This window comes from Mastigoproctus giganteus, chromosome 4 (assembly GCF_048544385.1).
Source record: "Mastigoproctus giganteus isolate SK-2022 chromosome 4, ASM4854438v1, whole genome shotgun sequence".
In the NCBI taxonomy this organism is placed as follows: Eukaryota; Metazoa; Arthropoda; class Arachnida; order Uropygi; family Thelyphonidae; genus Mastigoproctus; species Mastigoproctus giganteus.
The window spans coordinates 170,415,364-170,443,225 of NC_143578.1; the positions used below are offsets into that span (position 1 = coordinate 170,415,364).

The 27,862-nt window shown below is 38.3% G+C and overlaps 1 protein-coding gene across 1 annotated transcript in view; it reads right to left on the reverse strand.

The window, feature by feature from the left end:
* Positions 1-27,862, reverse strand: part of LOC150087198 (uncharacterized) — a 137,900-nt gene that overhangs the window by 48,892 nt on the left and 61,146 nt on the right. The window contains exon 7 of the mRNA XM_090372407.1: positions 21,790-21,965. Within this exon, the coding sequence (XP_090228533.1) occupies positions 21,790-21,965 (176 nt within the window). The remainder of the gene's footprint in view (positions 1-21,789; positions 21,966-27,862) is intronic.

Here is a 27,862-nt window from a genome sequence, read left to right on the forward strand (position 1 = left end):
TCAGTGTAGTACCACACAGTTCATACGTTGCTCTGGGGTTGCTGTTTCCCATATGTAGTACTTTACATTTGTCAATGTTAAACTTCCTTTGCCACCTCTCAGCCCATCTGCTCAACCTTTCCAGATCCTGTTGCAGTAGCATAGTGTTAGTAGTGTCCTTGACAAACCTGCCAACCTTCGTATCATCTGCAAACTTGGACATTAAGCTTGATATACCATCATCAATATCATTTATAAATAAGAAAACAATAATGGACCCAATACTGAACCCTGAGGGACTCCACTAATAACATTAGTCCATGACGAGCAGTGTCCATTGATTACCACTCTCTGTCTTCTCCCCCTCAACCACCCCTTTATCCATAGCAGCAATTTGCCTCCAATGCCACACTGCTCCAATTTGTGCAGCAGTCTTCCATGTGCAACAGTATCAAAAGCCTTTCTAAGATCCAAGTATATAATATCAAAGTTATTCCCTACATCCAGTTCCTTTGTGACTGCATCATAGTATCCAATCAAATTGGTCAGGCAAGACTTCCCCTTAACAAAAGCATGCTGTGTCTGAGCTATGACTGAAGTCTTGTATAGATGATCCTGCAGTGCTTCTTTAACCAGTGCCTCCATTAATTTTCCAGGTACAGAAGTTAAACTAACAGGTCTATAATTACTTGTGTCGCCCTTTGATCCTCCTTTGTGAATTGGGGTCACATTTGCACATCTCCAGTCCATGGGTACTCCCCTGAGTCCAAGGAAGCTCTCATAATTATGGCTAAGGGTTTGCTTACTTCCTTTGCTGCCTCCTTTAATATAACTGGATAGATCCCATCCACCCCAGGTGCCTTTCTTGTATTTATCTTCAACAATTTCTCCTCCACTTTACTCTCAGTTCTTACAAGATTCTCTAGCTTACTGACAGAGTTGAATACACCTCTGGCATTCCCCTCGCTGAATAACTCCTCATGTGTTAATGTCGATGCAAAATATTCATTCAGTTTGTTAGCTACCTGAGCAGGATCATCAACAGTTGACCCATCGATATCAAGTGGACAATTCATTATCTTCATTCTAGAGTTTACATAACTAAAGAACTCTTTGCTGTTTTTCTTTGCATCCCTTGCCAAAGATATCTCGTAATCTGCCTTCGCCTGCCTAACCTCCTTTGTAACTTGGTTACAGATCAACTTGTATCTATCATAGGCTTCTGTGTCACGTGTTAATTTGTATGTAACCCATGCATTTTTCTTCTCTGCCATACGTCTCATTAGTTCATCTGACATCCATTTAGGCCTAAACCTTGAACAATATTTCTTAGTTGGTATGTAAAGCCTAGTAGCTTCCAAGATAAGTTCTTTGAATGCTACCCATTTTGAATTTGCTGTTGGTAACATCATCAGTTGGTCCCACTGTATAGAATTTAAATAGTAGTAGTAGTAGTAGTAGTAGTGGTACATGATGCAAGAAAGTAAGTGTAGGAGCTTATGCAGCATCAGCCAAAAAAAAAAAAAAAAAAATCACACCATTCCCTCCAAATGCCTGTCCAGTTCCTCCTTAAATTTATTTAACCTATCAACTTCTACAACGACAGATGGAAGTTTGTTCCAGCAATTAACCACCCGCTGGCTAAAGGCAAATTTCCGCACATCTATTCTACATCTGTCCTTTCTTAATTTGAACTTATGTCCCCGTAGGTTGGTAATCTGAACAAGTGGAAGGATCCCATCAGAATTCAGCGTGCTCAACCCATTCAAGGCCTTATAGACCTCAATCAGATCACCGCGCAGGTGCCTAGTCTCCAGCCACTGCAATTTGCAGAACTTAAGCCTCTCTTGGTAAGAGAATCCCTTCATTCCCCTCACCAATCGTGTTGCTCTTCTCTGTACACGCTCAAGCAAATCTACATCCTTCCTAAAATGAGGCCTCCAGACCTGTACGCAGTACTCAAGGCGTGGCCTGACCATTGCCTTATACAGAGGGACAATCACCTCCTTTTCCCTGCTAGCAAAATTCCTATATATCATTGACAAAACCCCATGACCCGCCCTAGCAGCCTGTCAGCACTGCTCAGAAAACTTCATATCTGACTGCACAATTACTCCCAGGTCTTTTTCATTTTCTACCACCTTAAGTGTAGTACCACACAGTTGGTACGTTTCTCTGGGGTTATTTCTACCCATATGCAGTACTTTGCATTTGTCAAGGTTGAACTTCAGTTGCCACTTCTTAGCCCATCTGCCCAAATTATCTAGATCCTGTTGCAGTAGCACACTGCCATTACTGTCATTAACAACCCTGCCAACCTTTTTGTCATCTGCAAACTTCGACATTAAGCCTGATATACCTTCATCAATATCATTGATAAATACACAAAACAACAGTGGACCCAACAAGGAACCCTGTGGGACTCCACTAATAACATTAGTCCACGAAGAGCAGCACCCATTGATTACCACCCTCTGTCTTCTCCCACTTAACCATCCTTTTATCCATTGTAGCAACTTACCCTTAATACCATTCTGCTCCAATTTGTACAGTAGTCTTCCATGCGCAACAGTGTCAAAAGCTTTCCTGAAATCCAAGTATATGATATCAAAATTATTTTTTGCATCCAGTTCCTTTGTGACCACATCATAATAACCAATCAAATTTGTCAGACAAGACTTTCCCTTAACAAACCCATGCTGTGTTTGAGTTATCGCTGCAGTCTTGTCTAGATGATCCTGCAATGCATCTTTAACCAGCGACTCCATTATTTTACCCGGAACAGAAGTTAAACTAACTGGTCTGTAATTACTCGTGTCACCCTTCGATCCACCTTTGTGAATTGGGGACACATTTGCACATCTCCAGTCCGTGGGAACCTCCCCTGAGTCCAAGGATGCTCTCATAATTATGGCTAAGGGTTTGCTTAGTTGCTTTGCCGCCTCCTTTAAAATAACTGGATAGATCCCATCCACCCCAGGTGCCTTTCTTATGTTTAACTTCAACAATTTCTCCTCCACTTTGCTCTCAGTTATTACAAAATCATTAAGCACACTGCTACAATTTGATAACCTTCTTCCATTTTCAAATTGTAATAATTCCTCACTTGTGAATGTAGATGCAAAATACTCATTCAGTTTGTTTGCTATCTGAGCAGGATCATCAACAGTCGAACCATCGATGTCAAGTGGTCCAATCATATTCATCCCCTTCCTTTTAGAGTTTATATAAGTAAAGAAATCCTTGCTGTTTTTCTTAGCATCTTTTGCCAAAGATTTCTCGTAATCCGCCTTCGCCTGCCGAACCTCCTTTGTGACCTGATTACAGACTAGCTTATATCTGCCACAGGCTTCTGCGTCACCTGATAATTTATATGCATCCCATGCATTTTTCTTCTCTGTCACGAGTCTCATTAGTTCATTTGATAACCATTTAGGCCTAAACCTTGAACGATATTTCTTAATCGGTATATAAAGTCTAGTAGCTTCCACGATTAATTCTTTGAATGCTTCCCACTTAGAATTTACTGTTTGTAACATCGTCAGTTGATCCCACTGTACAGAATTTAAAAACTGTCTGAGACCACTGTACTCCCCTTTACGGAAGCAAAAACCCTTTCCTTTACCCCTGACGGTAGTTACCTCTTTGAGTAAATCCCACTTCAGCACACTGTGATCACTGCCACCTAGTGGTTCCTTTATCTGCAAATTCTTAATACACGAATGATCACTGCTGATAACCAGATCAAGAGTGTTACTTTCTCTGGTTGCCTCTCGAACATGCTGCTGCAGAAAACAATCATCCAATAACTCCACAAAAGTCTGACTAGTGTGTGAGTGCCCAACCCACAAGTTCCAGTCAATATCTGGGAAGTTAAAATCCCCCATTATAAGACATTCTGATTTACTGGCCCACTCTATTTCTCTGTACAATTGTTCTTTGTACTCATTCAAGTCATTAGGCCTATAACACACTCCTACTCTTATTTTTCCTTTCGCAGTGCTTATCTCACACCAAACTGACTCAACAGAGCACTGTTCATCTATATTAACTGGGTGCACTTCCTTTGATTTTATGTTTTTCTTAATTAACAGCATAACACCCCCTCCCTTTCTGTCCTGTCTATCCTTTCTGTACACATTGTACTCCCCAAATTCCAGTTCTGCATTCCTTATATCTTTGTGACACCACGTCTCTGCTATCCCAACAATATCCGCCTTTGATGTCTTGACCAACACTTCAAATTCATCAAATTTATTTACTATACTTCTAGCATTGGTATACATGCAAGCATACATGCTCCTATGCCTATTCCCTGTTACCCTAACACATCCCATATACCCAACTATTCCATGATGACTGCCATCCGTCCCTGAAACCCCCAACACCCCTCGCTCCAGGTCGCTTCTTATTCTAATAGAAGTTGTGCAAGAATCACCTTCACCTCTGCCTGCGGTTACTGTTAAACTATTAGTCTTTGTATCCCCCCAAACTAGCAGTTTTCCGACCCACCTAACACTGCCTCGATAGCATCAGCAAATATTCTTGCACCCTTTCTATTTAAGTGTATCCCATGCCTGTAGAAGCAATCTCTCCTGTTAACAAGTACAGTCCAGGCTGAAAAAAATTCTACCCCTTGAGCCTTGCACAATCTTTCCAGGGCCGAATTGATCGACAAGGCTCTCATCATGTACTCCCTCCTATCGTGTCTGGGCAGAATTGCAGACACTTTCAAATTCAACCCTATTTCACGGCTTTTTTTCAACAGTGACCTGTACTTGTTGAGTAATTCCGCCGGTCTCCTACTCTTAATATCATTAGTACCAACGTGTACAACTATATCACCTTTTGTGCCCTTGAAAGATGATATCCGCTCTACAACGTCATCAACCTTTGCCCCTGGCAGACATACCCTGGTCCTGTTCCACCTATCCTTTTTACAAAATATATTCCCCGTCTCCCTGACAATAGAGTCACCAACAATAACTAGTTCCTTTGGGACCAGCGCATTCTGCTTTGGAGATTGCCGCCGTGTTGCCCGATGCCCAGGAGTGAGCTCTGGCGTTGAGGTGGGCAGCTGAGAGCCTGATGGGCCCCTCAATTTAGATCTTTCGAGGGCATCCACCCTGTCCTTCAAACTCTCATATAAGCCCATAACAACGCTGAGTTGTCGCCTGATTTCCTTACACTCCTTACATCGCGCACACACAAAGACATCCCCCATGGCAATATCATGTTCCGTTCCAGAGAGTTCGGCAAACATTTCACAAGTTGCACATTTTTTTAGGCTGTGATGCGTTGGAGAATTGCCCCCCTCAGTTCTCCCCCGATTCACAGCACTCCTGCCACTTTGTGCCCGTTGCTTTGCTGCTCTAGTCTGGGGCATGGTAGTTTAAATTAATAAAATCAATAAATTAAATATCAATAGTATTTGAATAGAAACTATTAAATAGAAACAGTGAAGCGTATTACTATATAATTATGCGTTAGAGCTACCTAGCTACCTCAATTAAAAAATTTGAATTCCCTACCACTATATCCAAAAACAATGGCTACAAAATGGAACGAAATAACGGTTTTACCTATCGTAAGTAAAATCCACAAAAACTCTTTATCTAAATTAAAAATAAAAAATAACCAGCGTAACTATAACTATATGACTACGTATTAAGTACAATATAAAATAACAATCATGTAAATAAAAGGCAAACACTTATCGTTTTTGCGGAGCCTGTAACTGTCAGCTGTAACTTTTAAAGAGATTCAGCGCCCTCTGTCTCAGTCCATCGTAGTCGCCTTTACGAAAGCAATAACCCTTCCCTTTACCCCTAATGGTAGTTACCTCTTTGAGTAAATCCCACTTCAGCACACTGTGATCACTGCCACCTAGTGGTTCATTTACTTGATGATTCTTAATGCTTTGCATGAAGAATCACTACTGATAAACAGATCAAGAGTATTACTCCCTCTAGTTGCCTCCCAAACATGCTGATGTAGAAAACAATCATACAATAAATCCACAAAAGCGTTGCTAGTGTGTGAGTGACAAGCCCCCAAATTCCAGTCAATATCTGGGAAATTAAAATCCCCCATTATAAGACTGTGATTTACTGGCCCACTCTATTTCCCTGTACAGTTTCTTATTATACTCATCAGAGTCATTAGGCCTATAGCACACTCCTACTCTCAATTTTGATCTCCCAATGCTTATGTCACACCAAACTGACTCGACACTGCACTGTCCAGCAATGTCGACTGGTTTCACTTCCTTGGATTTTATGTATTTCTTAACTAATAGCATAACCCCTCCTCCCTTCCTACCCTGTCTATTAGTTCTGTACACATTGTACTCCCCAAATTCCAATTCTGCATTCCTTATATCTGTGTGACACCACGTCTCTGAAATCCCCACAATATCTGCCTTTGATGTTTTGAGCAATAACTCAAATTCATCAAATTTATTTACTAAACTCCTAGCATTGGTGTACACGCAAGTATACATGCACCTGTTCTTTTTCTTAGCTACCCTAACACAACCTATGTGTTTATTTGTACCCCAATGATTCCCAGCAGTCTCTGAAATAACCTGCATCTTATTTTCCAGGCTGCAGCTCATTCCAATAGAAGCAGTGCAAGAATCACTTTCACCTCTGCCAGTGGCTACTGTTAATCTATTAGTCCTTGTATCCCCCCCAATCTAGCAGTTTTCCGACCCACCTAACACTGCCTCGATAGCATCAGCAAACGTTCTTGCACCCTTTCTATTTAAGTGTATCCCATCTCTGTAGAAGCAGTCTCTCCTGTTAACAAGTACAGACCAGGCTAAAAAAAATTCTACCCCTTGAGCCTTGCACAATCTATTTCAGGGCCGAATTGATCGACAGGGCTCTCTTCATATACTCCCTCCTATCGTGTCTAGGCAGATTTGCAGACACTTTCAAATTCAACCCTAATTCACGGCTTTTTTTCAACAGTGACCTGTACTTGTTAAGTAATTCTGCCGGTCTCCTACTCTTAATATCATTTGTGCCAGCGTGTACAACTATATCACCTTTTGTGCCCTTAAAAGATGATATCCGCTCTACAACGTCATCAACCTTTACCCCTGGCAGACATACCCTGGTCCTGTTCCACCTATCTTTTTTACAAAGCATGTTTCACGTTTCCCTGAAAATAGAGTCACAACAACTACTAGTTCCTTTGGGACCAGCGCATTCTGCCTTGGGGGCTGCCGCTGTGTTGTGTGATGACCCAGTGCAAGCTCTGCCATTAGTGTGGGCAGCTGAGAGCTTGATGGGCCCTCACTTTTAATCCTTCGAGGGCATCCACCCTGTCCTTGCTCTCATATAGGCCCATAACAATGTTGAGTTGTCGCCTGATTTCGTTACAATCCTTGCATCGCGCACACACAAAGACATCCCCCGTGGCAATATCATGTCCCGTACCCAACTGCTCCACAAACATCATGCAAGCAGTGCATTTTAAAAGGCTGTGATTCAGAGGGCAACTGCCCCCCCCCTCAGTTCTCCCCTGAGCCACAGCACTCCCATTAGCTTGAGCCTTTTGCTTTGCTGCTCTGGTCAGAGTCATGATTTCGATTTAATTTCAATAAAATTTCAATTTCAGTACAAAATTAAAACCCTAAACTTTATATCTCAACATAGTTATAACACTATATTTATGTTTCAGTATCGAGTGTTATCCACGAAATCCCTTTATATAACTTCCGTATCAAGTTACGTATTAATTATTTATTTTTTACTAATTATTTATGTTACGTAACCCAAGTATATGTATAGTTAAAAGTACAATTTAATTGACAATGAAATTCAACAAGATTAATTATCTGATTAATTGAAAAAACTACGTACTATACTATACTATATTAAGCTTATGCTATCTATTTCGAGATATTTTGTATCTTTATCTTGTTGTACACGATACAACATATCCCGAACTCGATAGCCTAAGCTTAGTATAGTATAGTGCATAATATAATATTGTCAATTAATCAGTAAATCTATTAGGATTAGTATTAGTAATGGCCGCATGGTGCAAGAAAGCCTATGGCTTATGCTGCACCAGCCAAAAAAAAAAAAAAAAAAAAAAAACCCCGAACAAAACAATGATAAAAACAAAAAAATAATAATAAATAAATAATAATAATTAATAAAAAAAAAAAGAAATTAAACCTATCATCCTATGCGCTTCCCTTACCCGAAAGTATTATCCAGATGACCTTTGAATTTCCCCAAACTGTCGGCCTCTACCACCCATGAAGGCAACTTATTCCAGTAATTTATAACTCGCTGGCTAAAATAAAACTTCCTGCAGTCCAATCTTATTAATCTTGTTAAACTTCATTGTCAATTAAATTGTACTTTTAACTATATATATATAGCGACTTAGATTACAAACGTAACAAATAATTAATACATAACTTGATACGGAAGTTGTATAAAGGGAACTCGTAGGTAACACTCAATACTGAAAAATAAATATAGCGTTATAACTGTGTTAGGATACAAGTTTAAGGTTTTAATTTTGTACAGAAATTGAAATTAAATCGAAATCATGACTCAGACCAGAGCAGCAAAGCAAAAGGCTCAAGCTAATGTGAGTGCTGTGGCTCAGGAGAGAACTGAGGGGGGGGCAGTTGCCTTCTGAATCACAGCCTTTTAAAATGCACTGCTTGCTTGATGTTTGCGGAGCAATCAGGTACGGGACATGATACTACCATGGGAGATGTCTTTGTGTATGCGCGATGTAAGAAGTGTAAGGAAATCAGGCAATAACTCAGCGTTGTTATGGGCCTATATGAGAGCTTGAAGGACAGGGTGGATGCCCTCGAAGGATATAAATTGAGGGGCCCATGAAGCTCTCAGCTGCCCACATCAACGCCAGAGGCAACCCCCTAGGCAGAATGCACTAATCTCACAGGAACTAGTAGTTCTTGGTGACTCTATGGTCAGGAAACCGAGGAACATGCTTTACAAAGCATGTTCCCCGTTGAGAGCCCTATTGATCAATTCGGCCCTGGAAAGTTTGTGCAAGGCTCAAGGGGTAGAATTTTTTTCAGCCTGGTCTGTACTTGTTAACAGGAGAGACTGCTTCTATAGGGATGGGATACACTTAAATAGAAAGGGTGCAAGAGTATTTGCTGATGCTGACGAGGCAGCGTTAGGTGGGTCGGAAAACTGCTAGTTTGGGGGGATACAAGGACTAATAGATTAACAGTAGCCACTGGCAGAGGTGAAAGTGATTCTTGCACTGCTTCTATTAAAACGAGCAGCAGCCTGGGAAACAAGATACAGGATATTTCAGAGACTGCTGAGAGTCATAGCGGAAAAAGTAAACACATGGGTTGTGTTGGGGCAGCTAAGAATAAGAACAGGTGCATGTATACTTGCATGTACACCAATGCTAAGAGTTTGGTAAATAAATTTGATGAATTTGAGGTATTGCTCAAAACATCAAAGGCAGATATTGTTGGGATATCAGAGATGTGGTGTCACACAGATATAAGGAATGCAGAACTGGAATTTGGGGAATACAATATGTATAGAACTAATAGACAGGGTAGGAAGGGAGGAGGGGTTATACTATTAGTTAAGAAACATATATTCCAAGGAAGTGAAGCCAGTCGACATTGATGGACAGGGCAGTGTCGAGTCAGTTTGGTGTGACATAAGCATAGGGAAATCAAAATTGAGAGTAGGAGTGTGCTATAGGCCTAATGACTCTGACGAGTATAATAAGATACTGTACAGGGAAATAGAATGGGCCAGTAAATCAGAGAGTCTTATAATGGGGGATTTTAATTTCCCAGATATTGACTAGAATTTGTGGGTTGGTCACTCACACACTAGCAAGGCTTTTGTGGATTTATTGGATGACTGTTTTCTACATCTGCATGTTCGGGAGGCAACTAGAGGGAGCAATACTCTTGATCCGATTATCAGTAGTGATTCTTCATGCATTAAGAATCTGCAGGTAAATAAACCACTAGGTGGCAATGATCACAGTGTGCTGAAGTGGGATTTACTCAAAGAGGTAACTACCATTAGGGGTAAAGGGAAGGGTTATTGCTTTCGTAAACACGACTACGATGGACTGAGACAGTATTTAAATTCTATACAGTGGGACCAACTGATGATGTTACCAACAGCAAATTCAAAATGGGAAGCATTCAAAAAAACTGATCTTGGAAGCTACCAGGCTTTACCTACCAACTAAGAAATATTGTTCAGGGTTCAGGCTGAAATGGATGTCAGATGAACTAATGAGACATATGGCAGAGAAGAAAAATGCATGGGATACATACAAATTAATGGGTGACATGGAAGCCTATGATAGATATAAGCTGGTCTGTAACCAAGTCACAAAGAAGATTAGGCAGGCTATGAGAAATCCTTGGCAAAGGATGCAAAGAAAAACAGAAAAGAGTTCTTTAACTATTTAAACTCGAGAAGGAAAGGGATAAATCAGATTGGTCCACTGGATATTGATGGTTCAACAGTTGAGGATCCTGATCAGGTGGCTAACAAACTAAACGAGTATTTTGCATCTACATTCACACATAAGGAGTTATTCAGGAAGGGGAATGTCATAGGTGAAGTAAACATTAGCAGTGAGCTAGATGATTTTGTAATAAGTTGATTTTGAAATTGTTGAGGATAAACATAAAAAAGGCACCTGGGGTGGCTGGGATCTATACAGTTATATTAAAGGAGGCAGCAACGGAAGTAAGAAAACCTCTAGCCATAATTATGAGAGCTTCTTTGGACTCAGGGGAGGTACCCATAGACTGGGAAAGTGCAAATGTAACCCCAATTCACAAAGGAGGATCAAAGGCTGACACAAGTAATTATAGACCTGTGAGTTTAACTTCTGTTCCAGGAAAATTAATGGAGGCACTGGTTAAAGAAGCACTGCAGGATCATCTAGACAAGAATTCAGTTATAGCTCAGACACAGCATGGTTTTGTTAAGTGAAGGTCTTGCCTGACCAATTTGATTGGATACTATGATGCAGTCACAAAAGAACTGGATGCAGGGAATAACTATAATATTATATATTTGGATCTTAGAAAGACTTTTCATACTGTTGCACATGGAAGACTGCTGCACAAACTGGAGCAGTGTGGCATTGGAGGCAGATTGCTGCTATGGATAAAGGGATGGTTGAGTGGCAGAAGACAGAGAGTGGTAATCAATGGACACTGCTCGATGTGGACTAATGTTATTAGTGGAGTTCCTCAGGGTTCAGTGTTTGGTCTGTTTTTTATTGTATTTATAAATTATATTGATGATGGTATATCAAGCTTAATGTCCAAGTTTGCAGACGATACAAAGGTTGGCAGAGTTGTTAACGACACTACTGATGCTATGCTGCTGCAACAGGATCTGGAAAGGTTGAACAGATGGGCTGAGAGGTGGCAAATGAAGTTTAACATTGACAAATGTAAATACTACATATGGGAAACAGTAACCCCAGAGCAACGTATCAACTCTGCGGTACTACACTGACAGTGGTAGAGAATGAAAAGGACCTGGGAGTAATTGTGCAGGGAGATATGAGGTTCTCTGAGCAGTGCAGATGAGCTGCAAGAGTAGCTCATGGTGTCTTGTCAATGATATACAGGAATTTTTCTAGCAGGGTTAGGGAGGTGATTATTCCCTTGTATAAGGCAGTGGTCAGGCCATACCTTGAGTACGGTATACAGGTCTGGAGGCCTAATTTTCAAGAAGGATGTAGAGCTGCTGGAATGAGTACAGAGAAGGGCAACAAGATTAGTGAATGGAACAAAGGGTTGCTCTTATGAAGAAAGTCTTAAGGTTTGCAAATTACAGAGTCTGGGGACTAGGCACCGGCGAGGTGATCTGATAGAGGTGTATAAGGCCTTGAATGGTTTGTGCATGTTCAATGCCGATGGGATTCTTCCTCTTGCTCAGAATAATCACCTGAGAGGGCATAAATTCAAATTAAGGAAAGACAGATGTAGGATAGATGTGCAGAAATTTGCCTTTAGCCAGCGGGCAGTTGGTTGGTGGAACAGACTTCCATCACTTGTTGTTGAAGTTGATAGCCTAAACAAATTTAAGGCTCAGTTGGACAGGTATTTTGAACAAATGGAGGGGTGAAATGGGAGTGGCGTTTTTTTTTTTTTTTTTTTTTTTGGCTGATGCTGAATAAGCTTGCTTTCTTGCATCATATGCCTCTACTAATGCTAATGCTAAGTTTCTGCTTCTGCTCATCTGTAAAGACAGACAGAACCATTTGCGCACACACACCTTTCTCATGCCCAACCACTCTGTCAAAATGTTTTTACTACTTCTTTGTCAAGGCATAACTGTTTTGAAATTAGTCGAATGCTCATCAGGTGCACGATCCTCTAATTTTTTTAATATTCCCCTCTGTCATTGAAGTTGGCAGCCCTTCTGTCTACTTGTTATCGTAGACATCTTCCAATCCCTCCCTGAACTATTTGTGTCATTCATACACACATGGCTGACTCATGGTTTCATCATCATACACCTTCCATAACATCTCCAATGTTTCTGCGCCATTTTTACCGAGTTTCATTAAAATTTCAATAACAATCCTTTGCTATAAATTACAATTGCTCATTTTTCTGCCAAAGTGTTTAAATACTGATTCATTTAAAGAGGCAGTTCAATCAAAACTAAACCAATTGCAACAAAACAAAAACTGATCCATACAGGAAAAAACAAGCTACAGCATGATATGTTGTTGATATGCACAGTTGTAAGGCACTGGGAAGCAACGATTCTCATTTCATTTTAGCTCACCTTATATACCAAATCACCAGGCTGTATTATACACTTTTCTGATATCAAAAAAACTGACATCAGATCCTTGGATTTAATAAAAGCATCACAAATATACATTTCAAATCTGATTAAACTGTGGTTCCCACCCTTTCACACCTTGATCTTTCAATTCAGAGTAGATCTCTTCTTCAGAGGCATGGAGAAGATCCCACTCTGATATGACACCATGTGAAGAGTTCAGAGTTTTATGGGGGGGGGGGGGTTATGATGTGGGATTCAGAATTTGCTGGGCATGCTTTGGGCATGAAGCTTCAATTAAAAGGTCTCCAGAACACAGCATTTTCATAGATTTTGCCAAACCTTCTAATCCTCTCTGGATGAGGAAGGGTGACATTTTCCCAGTAGCCTGCTCTCCGGTGGAATGGAGTTTTATATATATATATATATATATATATATATATATAAACCCCATCACAAAAGGTATTAGAACCTATAATGCATAGTACCATACATGGATTGGAGGAGGTAAAAAGAAGATATTTGTTTACATTAGTCTTGAATTTCTGTAGATTGCAATTTTCAAGAAATACTTGTGAAGGTAAGTTGCTCCAGAAGATGAACGAGGAAGTAGAAAAGTTGATTCTGTGAGTTTAAAGTTAGACAGTAAAAGATGTTGACTGGTTATGGCACATGTTTGGAAGGGAGACTAGGAATTATAGAAGCCAATTCAGAAGAACAGCACCCATGGAAGTATCTACAGAAAAGGCATTCAGCAGAAACAGATCTACAAGACAAACAGTGGAGAGATTTTGTAAGAGATGGGTCATTAATTAACCTAACTGCCTTCTTTTGAATGAAGTCTAGAAGCCTGAGAGAGATTACGGAGGCACCACCCCCAAATGTGAGAACACTATTCCATGGTGGGGCAAATTTGAGATCTTCACGGAGAGAGTAGCTGGTTAGAAGAAAAGTAATGCAAAATTGAAAGCCAGTTTTTTAGATGTGGAGGAAGCAATATTATGATATGCTTATGCCAAGAGAGAGATTAGAGGTATGGGTAATTCCTAACAGAGATATGTCATCTTGTCTAGAGATCTGAGCGTCGTCAAAGATAATCACAGGAGAAGAAGAATCCTTTTTTTAAGAGATATCAGACAGGACAGAGTTTTAGAAGGATTGAAATTAAATAAGCTACCTTTTTTTTTTTTTTTTTTTTTTTTTTTACCTCACTGGAGAATTACCTGGAGATCTGCATTTAAAGAATTGATAGCAAAAATTCAAGAAGTTGAAGCTGTTAGTGAAGGAAAAGAGTTCTCAAACTGGAAAATGGAATGCAATGTGCTAACAACAGCAAAACTATGGATAGGATTTCCAGTCAATGGATGAAGGTCATTAATACAAAAGAGGAAAAAAGAGAATGAACTGAACTTCTGGGAACACCACCATTAGAGGATGTTAGAAGACAAAAAGCTGCCTACCATCACCTATAGAGCAAACTGGATACCCAATTATGAAAAACAGTTGACAAACCATAAGATGGAAGGTTATTTAGAAGACCTTTATGCAAAACATGATCGAAAGCCTTTGAAATGTCAAGAGCAACTTCTTGAGTTTCACCAAACTTTTCCACTGAATTTGTCCATAGATGGATAACATAAGTCAGTACCAGTGGATCAACACTGACAGAATCCATACTGACAATTACTGATTAGATGGAAGGTTTCAAGAGAGTTTATGAATTAGTGTTAATGGATTTCTCCATTACTTCAGAAGACATAAAAGTAAGTGCATGCTTGAGGAGAATGTGTAAAAGTGGTGTCACTGTTGTCATGGTCTAGCCACAGTTCTGGGTCTTTTTACAGAAGTGTTGTCAATATCATGTGATTGCTTAGGTAGGGTCTTGTTGGGGTTACAGAAGAAGAAGGATATAACTTACTCATAAGAGTAAAAAAAAAAAAAAATTTCTGATGCCCCAAATACCTCCACAGATCCCTACAAAGGGATGCATGAACTAGCAGGTACTGCTTATGCAAATGGAATGCAAATTTCACTTAGGGTGTACCCACATTTCCAATAAGTCTTGACACTAAAGGGAGGGAAGCCTATTGGAATGCAGTTGACCCTAACAATAAAAACCACCTGCCAACTGATCTCAGTCAGTCTGGTACAGGACCTCCCATCTTGTCAGAGCAGGGACCAAACAGGTGTATTAATTCTGGGCCCCTTGCCTACCAAATCTCCCTTTACAAGTTTCCACATGTCATGGCACATGGTTACACACACTGGGTTCCAATGATGTAATCCTGGAAATAAGTTGGGCCATTGAATCCAGATATGCTAATATGGATGGCCAGCAGCATCATTATGAGATCCCCTCGCCATGTACAGGTGAACATATTGAGGGATATTGTATAAAAAATAATAATGATGATATAAAGTATATTGGATAAACAATAATAAAATGTGCAGATTAAAAGTGGTAATAGGGTCATTCCATGTCAAATGGCCCTAGGAGTCCCTGCCTGACCATCTTCAATTTTGTTGAAACTTGGTATAGATGTTTAAACAGGTTTCAAATGAAGCTGTGCAAAATTTCAGTTCAAAATATAGTATGCTTGAGGCACCAGCACATTTTTTTTTTTGTGGAGATCACTTGTGTTATGCAGAATAAATCACAAAAAATTTTTAAAGTTTTAAGTGTTACTGTTGCACAACGGTGAGAGGTAGTGCTCTGAAACTTGGTATACCTAGTTAAATTTTGGCAGAGAATGCAAAACTTTTGTTGCATAGGCTCAAAAAACCACATTTTTTACAGTGAGGTCTAAAACTGGCACCAAAAATTTGTCACAACAAATTTAAACAAGATTTTTGAAAGTCATAATTTTGAAATAAAAACCTTTGGTACCTTCTGCTTTGGTCATTCCACTTACCAACTGCATGAATTCAGCCTAACTAAATATCAGCTCTTATACTTGTTTTCTGGCTGAGATATTTTCTTTCAAAGATTTACTAAAAATTTGAAAGTTAAATTTGACCTATCTTAAGGAGCAAACATCTTAATGTGGACACGTTCAAATCTCTTGTTTTTGCCACCATTGGAAAGAGCAGAGTTTCAGCTACAAGGATCATGGTTTATCTGTTTTGTGTCTTTGCACTTAAGGCCTTAAAATTAAGCCTAAACATCAAGTAGTTTTATGTGCCATATTGTTATTTTGTGAGATATTTTTTGTTGCAGAACACTTCCTTAATCCTGCCTAATGTTTAGAATAATCTAGAAATAGAGTTTATTCTAGAACTCTGGAATATTCCAGAATCATACAAAAAAAAAGTATAAATAACTGATATTTGAACCATGCTGTTATTAATGTGTTTTATCTTCATGATGAACAGTTTGTTTATTTTGTTCCTCTATTTTTATTGTTTGATTGTAATAAAGTTAAGTTTTCATTGCTTGCAGAAATGTCCACTTATTACTCAGCATGAAAGCCATGGAATCAGAAGATTTTGCTGGAGATAAGCTGGACTTATGCACCATCAGTCATATGGATAATTCTAAATGTCATGTGCTATCCTATACATGAAAAACTGGGTTAAAATTATTTAAAGAATTTGAATTTGAAGAACAACAGCTGATAGGTTGACATTGTGGATTAAAACTGGCGAAGAAGACATTATTTGTCTACATCATGAAGCTTTGCTTTTGACAAAATTTTAAAATCCTTTCCAGAAGAAAAATCATACGGTGAAAAAAAAGTTTACAACCAATTGATTTGTCAATGGTAGGCTACCTTAAAGACCTAACAAAGGTAGACATAAAACCAGGCCAGAAGCTGTGCCCATCATGCCGAAAAGAGCCTAACAGCCAAAAAGCAGCAACAGGAACATCAACTTCATCTGGATCAGACCATGACAAAATGCATGTGACTGAAAGCTTGAACACGTTTGATGGCTATTGGTATTTCTCCTCTGAAATTTCAGAGAATGGCTAAGAAAGAGACTCACAAGGCTATGCCAAAAGGAAGGCAAGTCAAGTACAAGATGTAATTGCCATTTAAATTGCATCTATTGGTGGCTTGGATCCAAATGACATCATGGAGCCAAGTGATGGAGCAAGTCATGTGTGGAAATTGCTTAGATTACAATGAGCTGCTGAAAGAATTGAAAGAAAAGTTGATGGTATCAAATCATTCAGAAAAACTTCAAATATTAACACTAGCTCCAGTTAGTTGGTCCATAAAGAAAACAATGGAAGAGTTTAGTGTCTCAGAAAGAATGGTCAAGAAAGCTAGAAAACTTAAAGCAGAAGAAGGAATCATGGCCATACCTGGAAAAAAGCAAGGAAAAAAGACAAAAATTCCAGTCCATTATGAAGCAGTGATTCGATATCTTCACACTCACTTGCTTATTTTAAATTGTATTGTGTTTTAAATAAATTTTGTTGCAGTTATAACTTCTTTCAAGCTTAGAAACCAATAGAACATCATATTTATGCTTGGAATCTTGAATAAAGACCACTTTTCAGGCTTGGGAACTTGCACTAAAGAAACCTATGCAATTTCTTTACTTGCTATTTTCACCCCCATTGTAAAAAATACAGATCTTTTTGTGCATTGGTAATATATCCTTTCTCCTTAAACCAAAGGGCAGAGTAATTGCAGAAAATTTCACTCTTGTAAATGCAATAGTTCTGTCCTTATTGAGACGTGAAACTTCACCTTCAAATAAGTATGCAAATATTATGTGGAAAATATAAAATATTTCAGGCCATTTTTTTAGGCCTCAAGTAGCAAAAAAAACTGAAAAACCATGATCTTGTTGCTTAAAACCTGCTCTTTCCAATGGTGACAAAACTGAAAGAATTGAAGGTGTCCCACATTAAGATATTTGCCCCTAAAGATAAACTCGAAATTTGAAAGTCATAATTTGACCTATCTTTGAAGGAAGATATCCCAGCCAACAAACAAGTATAAGAGCTCATATTTAGTTTGGCTGAATTCATGCAGATGTTAAATGGAATGCCCAAGGTTTTTATTTCAAAGTTATGACTTTCAAAAGTCTTGCTTAAATTTGTTGCGACAAATTTTTGGTGCCAGTTTTAGACTGCATCATAAAAAACGTGAAGGTTTTTGAGCCTGGACACCAAACTTTTTGCATTCTCTGCCAAAAGTTAACTAGGTATACCAAATTTCAGAGCACTACCTCTCAATGTTGTGCAACAGTAACACTTAAAACTTTGAAAATTTTTTTGTGATTTGCTCTGCATTATACAAGTGACCTCCACAAAAAAGGTGCTGGTGCCTCAAGCATACTATATTTTGAACTGAAATTTTGCACAGCTTCTTTGGAAACCTGTTTAAACATCTACACCAAGTTTCAACAAAATTGAAGCTGGCTGAGCAGGGACCATCTTCAAAATTAGGCTACTTGACATGTTGTTTGTTTGTTATTTGGTTTTTAGGAGCATTAGCAACTAAGGCCATATTGCTCCGGGATATGCGGTGGTCATTCCCTGACCTTTCTGCATCCTCCGTATTTGGTGGTGACGGGCTTGAACCCTGGTCTAATCAAGAAGTGTGTGCTACGCACTGCTGCTCCTTCCCACCTGGCTACGGAGGCACCTGCCACTTGACATGGAATCACCCAATAATTAATAAAATTTACACAAACACATACTATACTGCTGTTGAAATGCTTTTTAGGAGCTGCTAAATGGAACTTTAGCAGCTCCCAACTTTTGGAACTTTTGCTGAGAAAAAGTTGTTACAATTGAAATTGAAAGTGTCTGCAATTCTACCCAGACACAATAGAAGGGAATAGATTATGAGAGCCTTGTCAATGAATTTTAATCTGCAGAGAGAGAGAGAGAAAAAAGAGATTGTGCAAGGCTCATTGGGTAGAATTTTTCTCAATGTGATCTGTGCTCATTAACAGGAGTAATTGTTTTTAGAGGGATGGGATACACTTAAATAGAAAGGGTGCAAAAATGTTTACTGATGCTATCAAGGCAGAGTTAAATGAGTCAGAAAACTACTAGCCTATAGAGTTCTGTTAATCACCTGTGTGGCTACTGTGTAGCCACACAATAGATTAATAGTAGTCATAACTACAGGCAGAGATGAAAGTGATTCTTGCCCAGCTTCTATTGGAACATGCAGCAGGCTGGAATGGAAAGTTTCAAGAACTACTTTGGAGAGGGGGATCCTCATAGAATATGCAAATACATGGGCTGTGTTACGATTACTAAGATTTAAAACAGTTGCATATAAACTTGCATGTACACTAATGCTAGGAGTATAGTAAATAAATTTGAAGAATTTGCAGTATTGGTGAAGTCATCAAATGCAGCATTGGAATAACAGAGACATGGTGTTGCTCAGATATAAAGGATTTAAAATTTGAATATAGGGAGCGATGGGATGAGATCTATCCAATTATATTAAAGGAGGCAGCAAAAGAGGTAAACAAACCTTTAGTCATGATTATGAAAGAAATTTGGATTCAGTAAGGGCTCCTATGGACTGGAGTTGTGCAAATGTTTCTCTAATTCTCAAAAGGGATCAAAGATACAGATCTGGTAATTTAACTTCTATTTCCAGAGAAAATAAGGAATCACTGGTTAAAGAAGTAATGCATGATTACCTAAACAGGAATGCAATTATATAAGTCACAGCATGGATTTCTTAAGGGGAAATTCTTGTCTGACCAATCTGATCGGATATTATGATGCAAAAATAATTTTTTATCATATACTTGAATTACAAAAAGATTTTTGATACTTTTGCACATATAAGACTGCTGTACAAATTGGAGTAGTATGGCATTAAGGGCAAGTTACTGCTATGGATTAAGGAATGGGAGAAGACAGAGAGTAATTATTAATGGACACTAATCTTCCTGGACTATGTAATTAGTGGAGTTTCCTCAGGGTTCAGTGCTAGGCCCATTGTTGTTTTCTATATTTATTAACGATATTGATGACAGTATATAAAGTTTAATGTCTAAGTTGGCAGTGTAGTTAATGACAGTAATCAAGGTAAGCTACTGCAACAAGATCTAGAAAAATTAGGCAGGTGGGCAAAGCAATGGCAGTTGAAGTTTAACATTGACAAATGCATGGTACTGCATATGGGTAGCAGTAATCCCAGATTAAATTACTAACTGTGTAATACTATACTCAGAGTAGCGAAGAAGGGATAAAAGACCTGGGGAGTTAATGTGAAGTCGGATATGAAGCTGTCTGAGCAGTACAGCAGGATTCCAGGACAGCTCAGGAGGTTTTGTAATTGATATACAGGAATTTTCCTAGCAGTGATAAGGAGGTGATTACAGCAATCCCAGATTAAGATACCAAATGTGTAGTAATACTTAAGTTTAGTGGAAAATAAAAGACCTAGAGATAACTGTGCAGTCAGATATAAAGTTCTGTGAGCAGAACTTTATATCTGACTGCACAATTATTAGGCTTTACTTTTGCTGTACTGGCAGATAGGCTGCCAGTACAGCAAAAGGGGGTTTTGTCAATGATATACAGGCATTTTGCTAGCAGGGATAAAGAATGATTATCCCATTTGCATAAGGCAATGGTCAGGACGCATCTTCCGTACCTCATACAGGTCTGGAGGCACCATTTTAGAAAGAATGTTAAGCTGCTGGAATGGGTACAGAGAAGGACAACGAGACTGATGAGGAGAACAAAGGAATGCTCTTACTGAGAAAGCTTCTGCTCTGAAATTGCAGCATCTGGAGACTAGACACCTGCAAGGTGATCTGAGGTTTTTAAGGACTATGCTTGCAAAGGGGGCATAAATTCATACTGAGGAAGGATTGGGCCTGATGTTTCCCTCACCTTTCCAATGACATTTTTTGCAGGATGCGTTAAGAAAAATTGTCGTTGCCAACAGGTTATTGCAATAGGTTGCCCTGATATACTAACCAGTATTACAGAATATGCACTTAATGCAGCAACAAGTACCCATTTAATGACTTCCAAAAAAGGGCTAATGGAAAGCTCCATTAGTTCCATGGAACTTTCTATTCCTTTTCAACATAGTGAACAAAGTCACCTATTTCAATTTTGTTTCAAGGTAGCTGATAAAAATAAAGAACACATTAAGATATCCAAAGACAACCCCACCCCAACTCCCATATACAAATCTGATTTCCAGTGGATCTGGATTATAAACACAAATTCTAAACAGGTGTTTATAATCTGAATTACAACCATTTTGTTTCAGAATGGCTGACTGAAATAGATGCATCCTATCATGGTATCCTAGAACCCACTCACTCACATGTGGTATAAATTTCAAGTAATTAAAATGCAAATACAAATTGTTGGAGGAATGCAAAAATAGAGATAAGATCTCATACAATCTCCATACTTGTATGTATTTCCTCTGTAAAACTATACTAAAAAAGCATGGATTAACAATGCATTTACCTATACAGGCAACACTAATCTTTGCTCTTACCAAGAAAGGTTTAGGTTCTGCAAATTACAGCATTTGGAGACTAGGCACCTGTGAAGTGATCTGATTGAAGTGTATAAGGCCTTGAATGGTTTGAGTAAGCTCAATACTGATGGTATTCTTCCTCTTGCTCAGATTATGCACCTGAAGGGGCAGAAATTCAAATTGAGGAAGGATAGTTGCAGAATTGATGTACATACATTTGCCTTTAGCCAGTGGTGGTTCATTGCTGGAACAAACTGCTGTCTGGCATTGTGGAACTGAAGTTGACAGCTTAAATAAATTCAAGGCTAAACTAGACCAATTTTTGGAGGGAATCGATAGGTGAAATAGAATTTTTTTTTTTTTTTTTTGCTGATGCTGTATAAGTTTGCTTTCTTGCATCATATGCATCTACTAATGCTAATATCTGAGTTTTATTTCTGTACCAAAGTTTGCATTATTACACTGTAAAATCACCTGAAAAGAAACCACTTACTGTCTAATACATTATTCTACAAGGATGATCACATTCTAATTGAAAATAAAAATATTTATTGAACACTGACCAAGGTTTGAGTGTTACAGTCCTGTCCTCCTAGTGAAAGGTCTAAGCGGAACTGCTGACTGTTTAACACGTTTGCATGGCATGTCTCACTACGACCTAAGGCATATATTCGACCATGGAATGGCTGATTGGTTCTGACGAATATTACAATAGAAGCATCAGTACACCGAATTGACACTGTGAAGACATTTAACAGAGTATAAGCAAACTTTGCACATCACTTTTAATACTACATTAAAATAAAATAATATTAATAAAAGTCAATATCAATTTAATTTTTAAAGCATTAATACTTTCAGAAAGCAACCAAATGCTTGCTTAATAAATATAATGAAAAATATATAAAAGAAAGTAACTGTATTCTATTTAAACAGTTAAATGTTTATTTTAAAATCACATCAGGAAGAAAATTGATAATTTAACAACATTTCAAATACAAAACTTTGATTAGAACAAAAAGATCATATTAAAATTCAGTAATACCTTAATCTATAGAGATATAGATTAAGATTAAGTATTATATAGATTAAGGTATTATTATACCTTAATCTATATAAAACTATTATTAATATTATTATTAAGGTATAATAATACCTTAATCTAAACAATGAATTATTTTAATCTACATAAATCCCATTTATTAAAAAATAAAGTGTATTTATATGTTAGGTTTCAATACACAGCTAATTAAACACATCAAACACCAGCGTCCATGCTGAACAAGTGGTGGAGGCAACAAATGTGTTTTCTTAGTAAAATATATCAAAACCTATGCACTTTTTCAAAATAAGTTTATTATGGTTATGTAGCCAAGAATTTATATCTTTCAGATAATGTAAGACACATAAATATCAGAACTTGCCTAGAATGAAATGATACATAGGTTCCTCGGGGCAGCTTAAGCACAATACATCACCATTTGACGCTCATTTGGAAAGGTCTGGTTTCAGTTCCTGTCAATGACTGCAAGAATTACTACAGTCCTCTTCAACTGAAAAGGACTATAGATTTATCATATACAACATAGAGATTGGAACTGAAACTCATATATTTGTAAAAGAGTGAGGAAGTGTTTGGGAGGTTTAGATCTTTTCACAGATAAGCTTGTTCTATTAGTTTTACTATTCATGATGTATTCAGTAATAAGAAAAGGTGGGGAGGACACGTTGTATGAAGTGGTGAAATATTTGGATATGGAATACACATGGCAAGAATATATCAACTCCTTGACATAACATGGCCTCAAAAATGTCCCCAAATACACACTACCTCCCTCCAGTCACTATCTGGCAGTGACTGGAGTGAAGTAGCGTATGCATGCAGTAACCTGTATGCAGCGAGATTATACACTAACTGACCAGAAGCCACCTAGAGAGTTACCAATAGGTAACTCTCTAGCTTCCAAAATTTGCCTGATAAGATTAGATCTCACCATAATGCCTATCATAACCTCAAAAGACATCAATCATACTGAATGATGGAAGCAATTAGAAAGTGAAAATTAAGGGTTAAAGGGATTACCATTCCACAATGTAAGTGGAACGTAAAACGTATGCAGCCATCTATCCCATATATTGAGAAGTCATACTAGTCAACTACTTTCAAAGCCAGTCAAAAAATTAAGGTGTATTCTGGCCATGGATAATAGCTTCTTGTCAACTTGTGCTCTTTGTTTAAAATAAAAATAAAAATTTTATTAAAAGAAATACTGCATTATCTTTGTAAGTGCTACTTATGATTCCAGAATTTTTTGTGAGTGAAAACAAATTATAAATTCAGGATTTATAATAACTTATGGAAATAAAATATCAGGGAGGAACAGTGTTTTACAAATTTCAAAAATAACAAAGAAATTCCAATTACAAATTTCTATAAAGAATGGTCAGTCTCACACCTCCTGAGCTTTGTTTCCTGCATATGTTGTATCCTGCATATGTTGGCATATGTATCCTGCATATGTTGGCGGCAGTTGTATTTTGCTTGACTTGCACAAATGCTCAAGTGTGAGTAGCTAGGGTGGTCGATGCCTGGGGGCAACATGTCTTCCTGGCGGTCCCGAGTGTGATAATGTAATGTGAATGTGATAGATAAATCCTTCAGTTTGTGCCCCTGAACTCGGCACCCGGGGGGAAATTGCCCCCCACATCCCCCACGCTGATACGCCTCTCTGCAATCTTTATAACTTTATGAAAATTACTATTGCAACGGTCTACGATTTGCATATATTTATTAATAAATTCATTTAAATAATAAACAATGAATATAACAAAACAAAAATATCAAAGAAAAAGAAACAAATATATGTAATTGTTTATATCTGTAGAGAATTTATTTCTATATAAACTACAAAGAAAGTACATATAACTATGCCGCCCCCATAGCCAGGTGAGCAGGAGCAGCAGTGCGGCATTAGCAAGGGCACATGATGCAAGAAAGCAAGCTTATATAGCATCAGCCAAAAAAAGAAAAAAAAAAACCCTTATTTCACCCATCGCCTCGCTCCAAATGTTTATCAAGTTCTGCCTTGAATCTATTTAAGCTATCAACTTCTACAATGATTTATTTCAACAATGAGATGAAAGTTTGTTCCAGCAATCAACTACTCGCTGGCTAAAGGCAAACTACCACCCATCTATTATACAACCGTCTTTCCTCAATTTGAATTTATGCTCTCTCAGGTGATTATTCTGAGCAAGAGGAAAAATCCCATCAGCATTGAGCATGCTCAAACCATTCAAGGCTTTATACACCTCAATCAGACCACCTCATAGGTGCCTAATCTCCAGACACTGTAATTTGCAAAACTTAAGCCTTTCTTCGTAAGAGCAACCCTTTGTTCCATTCACTAATCTTGTTGCCCTTCTCTGTACTCATTCCAACAGCTCTACATCCTTCTTAAAATGAGGCCTCCAGACCTGTATACAGTACACTCAAGGTGTGGCCTGACCATTGCCTTAAACAAGGGGATAATCACCTCCTTATTCCTGCTAGAAAAATTCCTGTATATCAATGACAAGACACCATGAGCTACTCTTGCAGACCATCTGCACTACTCAGAAAACTGATGAGTATAATAAAAAACTGTACAGGGAAATAGAGTGAGCCAGTAAATCAGATCTTATAATGGGAGATTTTAATTTCCCAGATATTGACTGGAATTTGGGGGCTGGTCACTCACACACTAGCAAGGCTTTTGTAGATTTATTGAATGATTGTTTTCTAAATCAGCATGTTCGGGAGGCAACTAGAGGGAGTAATACTCTTGATCTGATTATCAGTAGTGATTCTTCATGCATTAAGAATCTGCCGATAAAGGAATCACTAGATGGCAGTGATCACAGTGTGCTGAAGTGGGATTTACTCAAAGAGGTAACTACCATCAGGGGTAAAGGGAAGGGTTTTTGCTTTCATAAAGGCGACTACAATAGTCTGAGACAATATTTAAATTCTATACAGTGGGACCAACTGATGATGTTACCAACAGCAAATTCAAAATGGTAAGCATTCAAAGAACTTATCTTGGAAGCTACTAGGCTTTACATACCAACTAAGAAATATTGTTCAAGATTTAGGCCTAAATGGATGTCAGATGAACTAATGAGACATATGGCAGAGAAGAAAAATGCATGGGATACATATAAATTAACATGTGACACAAAAGCCTATGATAGATATAAGCTGGTCTGTAACCAAGTTACAAAGGAGGTTAGGCAGGCCAAAGCAGATTACGAGAAATCTTTGGCAAAGGATGCAAAGAAAAACAGCAAAGAGTTCTTTACTTATGTAAACTCTAGAAGGAAGGAGATGAATCAGATTGGTCCACTTGATATTGATGGTTCAACTGTTGATGATCCTGCTCAGGTAGCTAACAAACTAAATGAATATTTTGCATCGACATTCACACATGAGGAGTTATTCAGCGAGGGAAATGCCAGATGTGTATTCAACTCTGGCAGTAAGCTAGAGAATCTTATAATAACTGAGAGTAAAGTGGTGGGAAATTGTTGAAGATAAACAAAAGAAAGGCAACTGGGGTGGATGGGATCTGTCCAGTTATATTAAAGGAGGCAGCAAAGGAAATATGCAAACTCTTAGCCATAATTATGAGAGCTTCCCCGGACTCAGGGGGACACATCTCCAATCCATTGAGGTACCCATGGATTGGAGATGTGCAAATGTGACCCCAATCCACAAAGGAGGATCAAAGGGAGACATGGGTAATTATAGACCTGTTTAACTTCTGTTCGAGGGAAATTAATGGAGGCACTGGTTAAAGAAGCATTGCAGGATCATCTTGACAAGACTTCAGTTATAGCTCAGACACAGCATGGGTTTGTTAAGGGGAAGTCTTGTCTGACTAATTTGATTGGATACTATGGTGTAGTCATAAAGGAACTGGATGCAAAGAATAACTTTGATAACATATATTTGGATCTTAGAAAGGCCTCTGATACTGTTGCACATGGAAGACTGCTGCACAAATTGGAGAAGTGTGGCATTGGAGGCAAATTGCTGCTATGGATAAAGGGATGGTTGAGTGGGAGAAAACAGAGATTGGAAATCAATGGACACTGCTCTTCATGGACTAATGTTATTAATGGAGTCCCTCAAGGTTCAGTGTTGGGTCCATTTTTGTTTTCTTTATTTATAAATTATATTGATGATGATATATCAGGCTTAATGTATAAGTTTGCAGACGATACAAAGGTTGGCAGGGTTGTTAATGACGCTAATGACAGTACACTGCTGCAACTCAAGTTTTGCAAATTACAGTGTCTGGAGACTAGGCACCTGTGAGATGGTCTGATCGAGGTGTAGAAAGCCTTGAATTGTTTGAGCATGCTCAATGCTGATGGGATTTTTCCTCTTGCTCAGAATAATCACCTGAGAGAGCAAAAATTCAAATTGAGGAAAGACGGTTGTAGAATAGATGTGCGGAAGTTTGCTTTTAGCCAGCGAGTAGTTGATTGCTAGAACAAACTTTCATCTGTCATTGTAGAAGTTGATAGCTTAAATAGGAACAAGGCAGAACTTGATAAACATTTGGAGCGAGGCGATGGGTGAAATAAGGGGGGTTTTTTTTTTTTTTTTTTTTTTTGGGCTGATGCTATATAAGCTTGCTTTCTTGCATCATGTGCCCTTGCTAATGCAGCACTGCTGCTCCTGCTCACCTGGCTACGGAGGCAGCATAGTTATATGTACTTTCTTTGTAGTTTATATAGAAATAAATTCTCTACAGATATAAACAAATACATATATTTGTTTCTTTTGTTTTGTTATATTCATTGTTTATTATTTAAATGAATTTATTAATAAATATATGCAAATCGTAGACCGTTGCAATAGTAATTTTCATAAAGTTATAAAGATTGCAGAGGTGTATCAGCGTGGGGATGTGGGGGCAATCCCCCCCCTGGGTGCTGAGTTCAGGGGCACAAACTGAAGGATTTATCTATTACATTCACATTACATTATCACACTCAGGAGTGCCAGGAAGACATGTTGTCCCCAGGCATCGACCACCCTGCATTTAATGTGGGCATACTAATAACACTTTTACCCCAGGTGTAGGATTGCCTAGTTCCGGCTCTGTACATAATTAAGATTTTTCCTGATATTTCCGTGAGATTTTAATAATTTTTAAATTCCCTAAGTTTTCCAAGTGAGTGGATCCTTGCATTTTCTGTCAGAATTACATGACATGTGTGACAGGACCTGCCATAATAATGTTCAAAAACAATTAGTTTCATGGAAGAAAAAGACATCACTTCAGAAATATTACTGTTGTTCATGATGCATCACTGTTCCTTTCTGAATTTTGGGTACATGGTAGACCAGACATCCACAGTCCAGTTTGTAAGGTATGTCATAGTTGATTTTTGTTTGTTCTATGCACACATAAGTGAATTTTGCTGGACCCATAATGACCTCACTGCACAGGCATCTAAAATTATGCATGGTCACGTGCATTTCCCATGGTACACAATTAACAATTCCACTTAGCTTATACATTATACTGCATGAACACTGGTTGCACTACATGACCTAGCACACCACAGGCTATTTCATTTGCC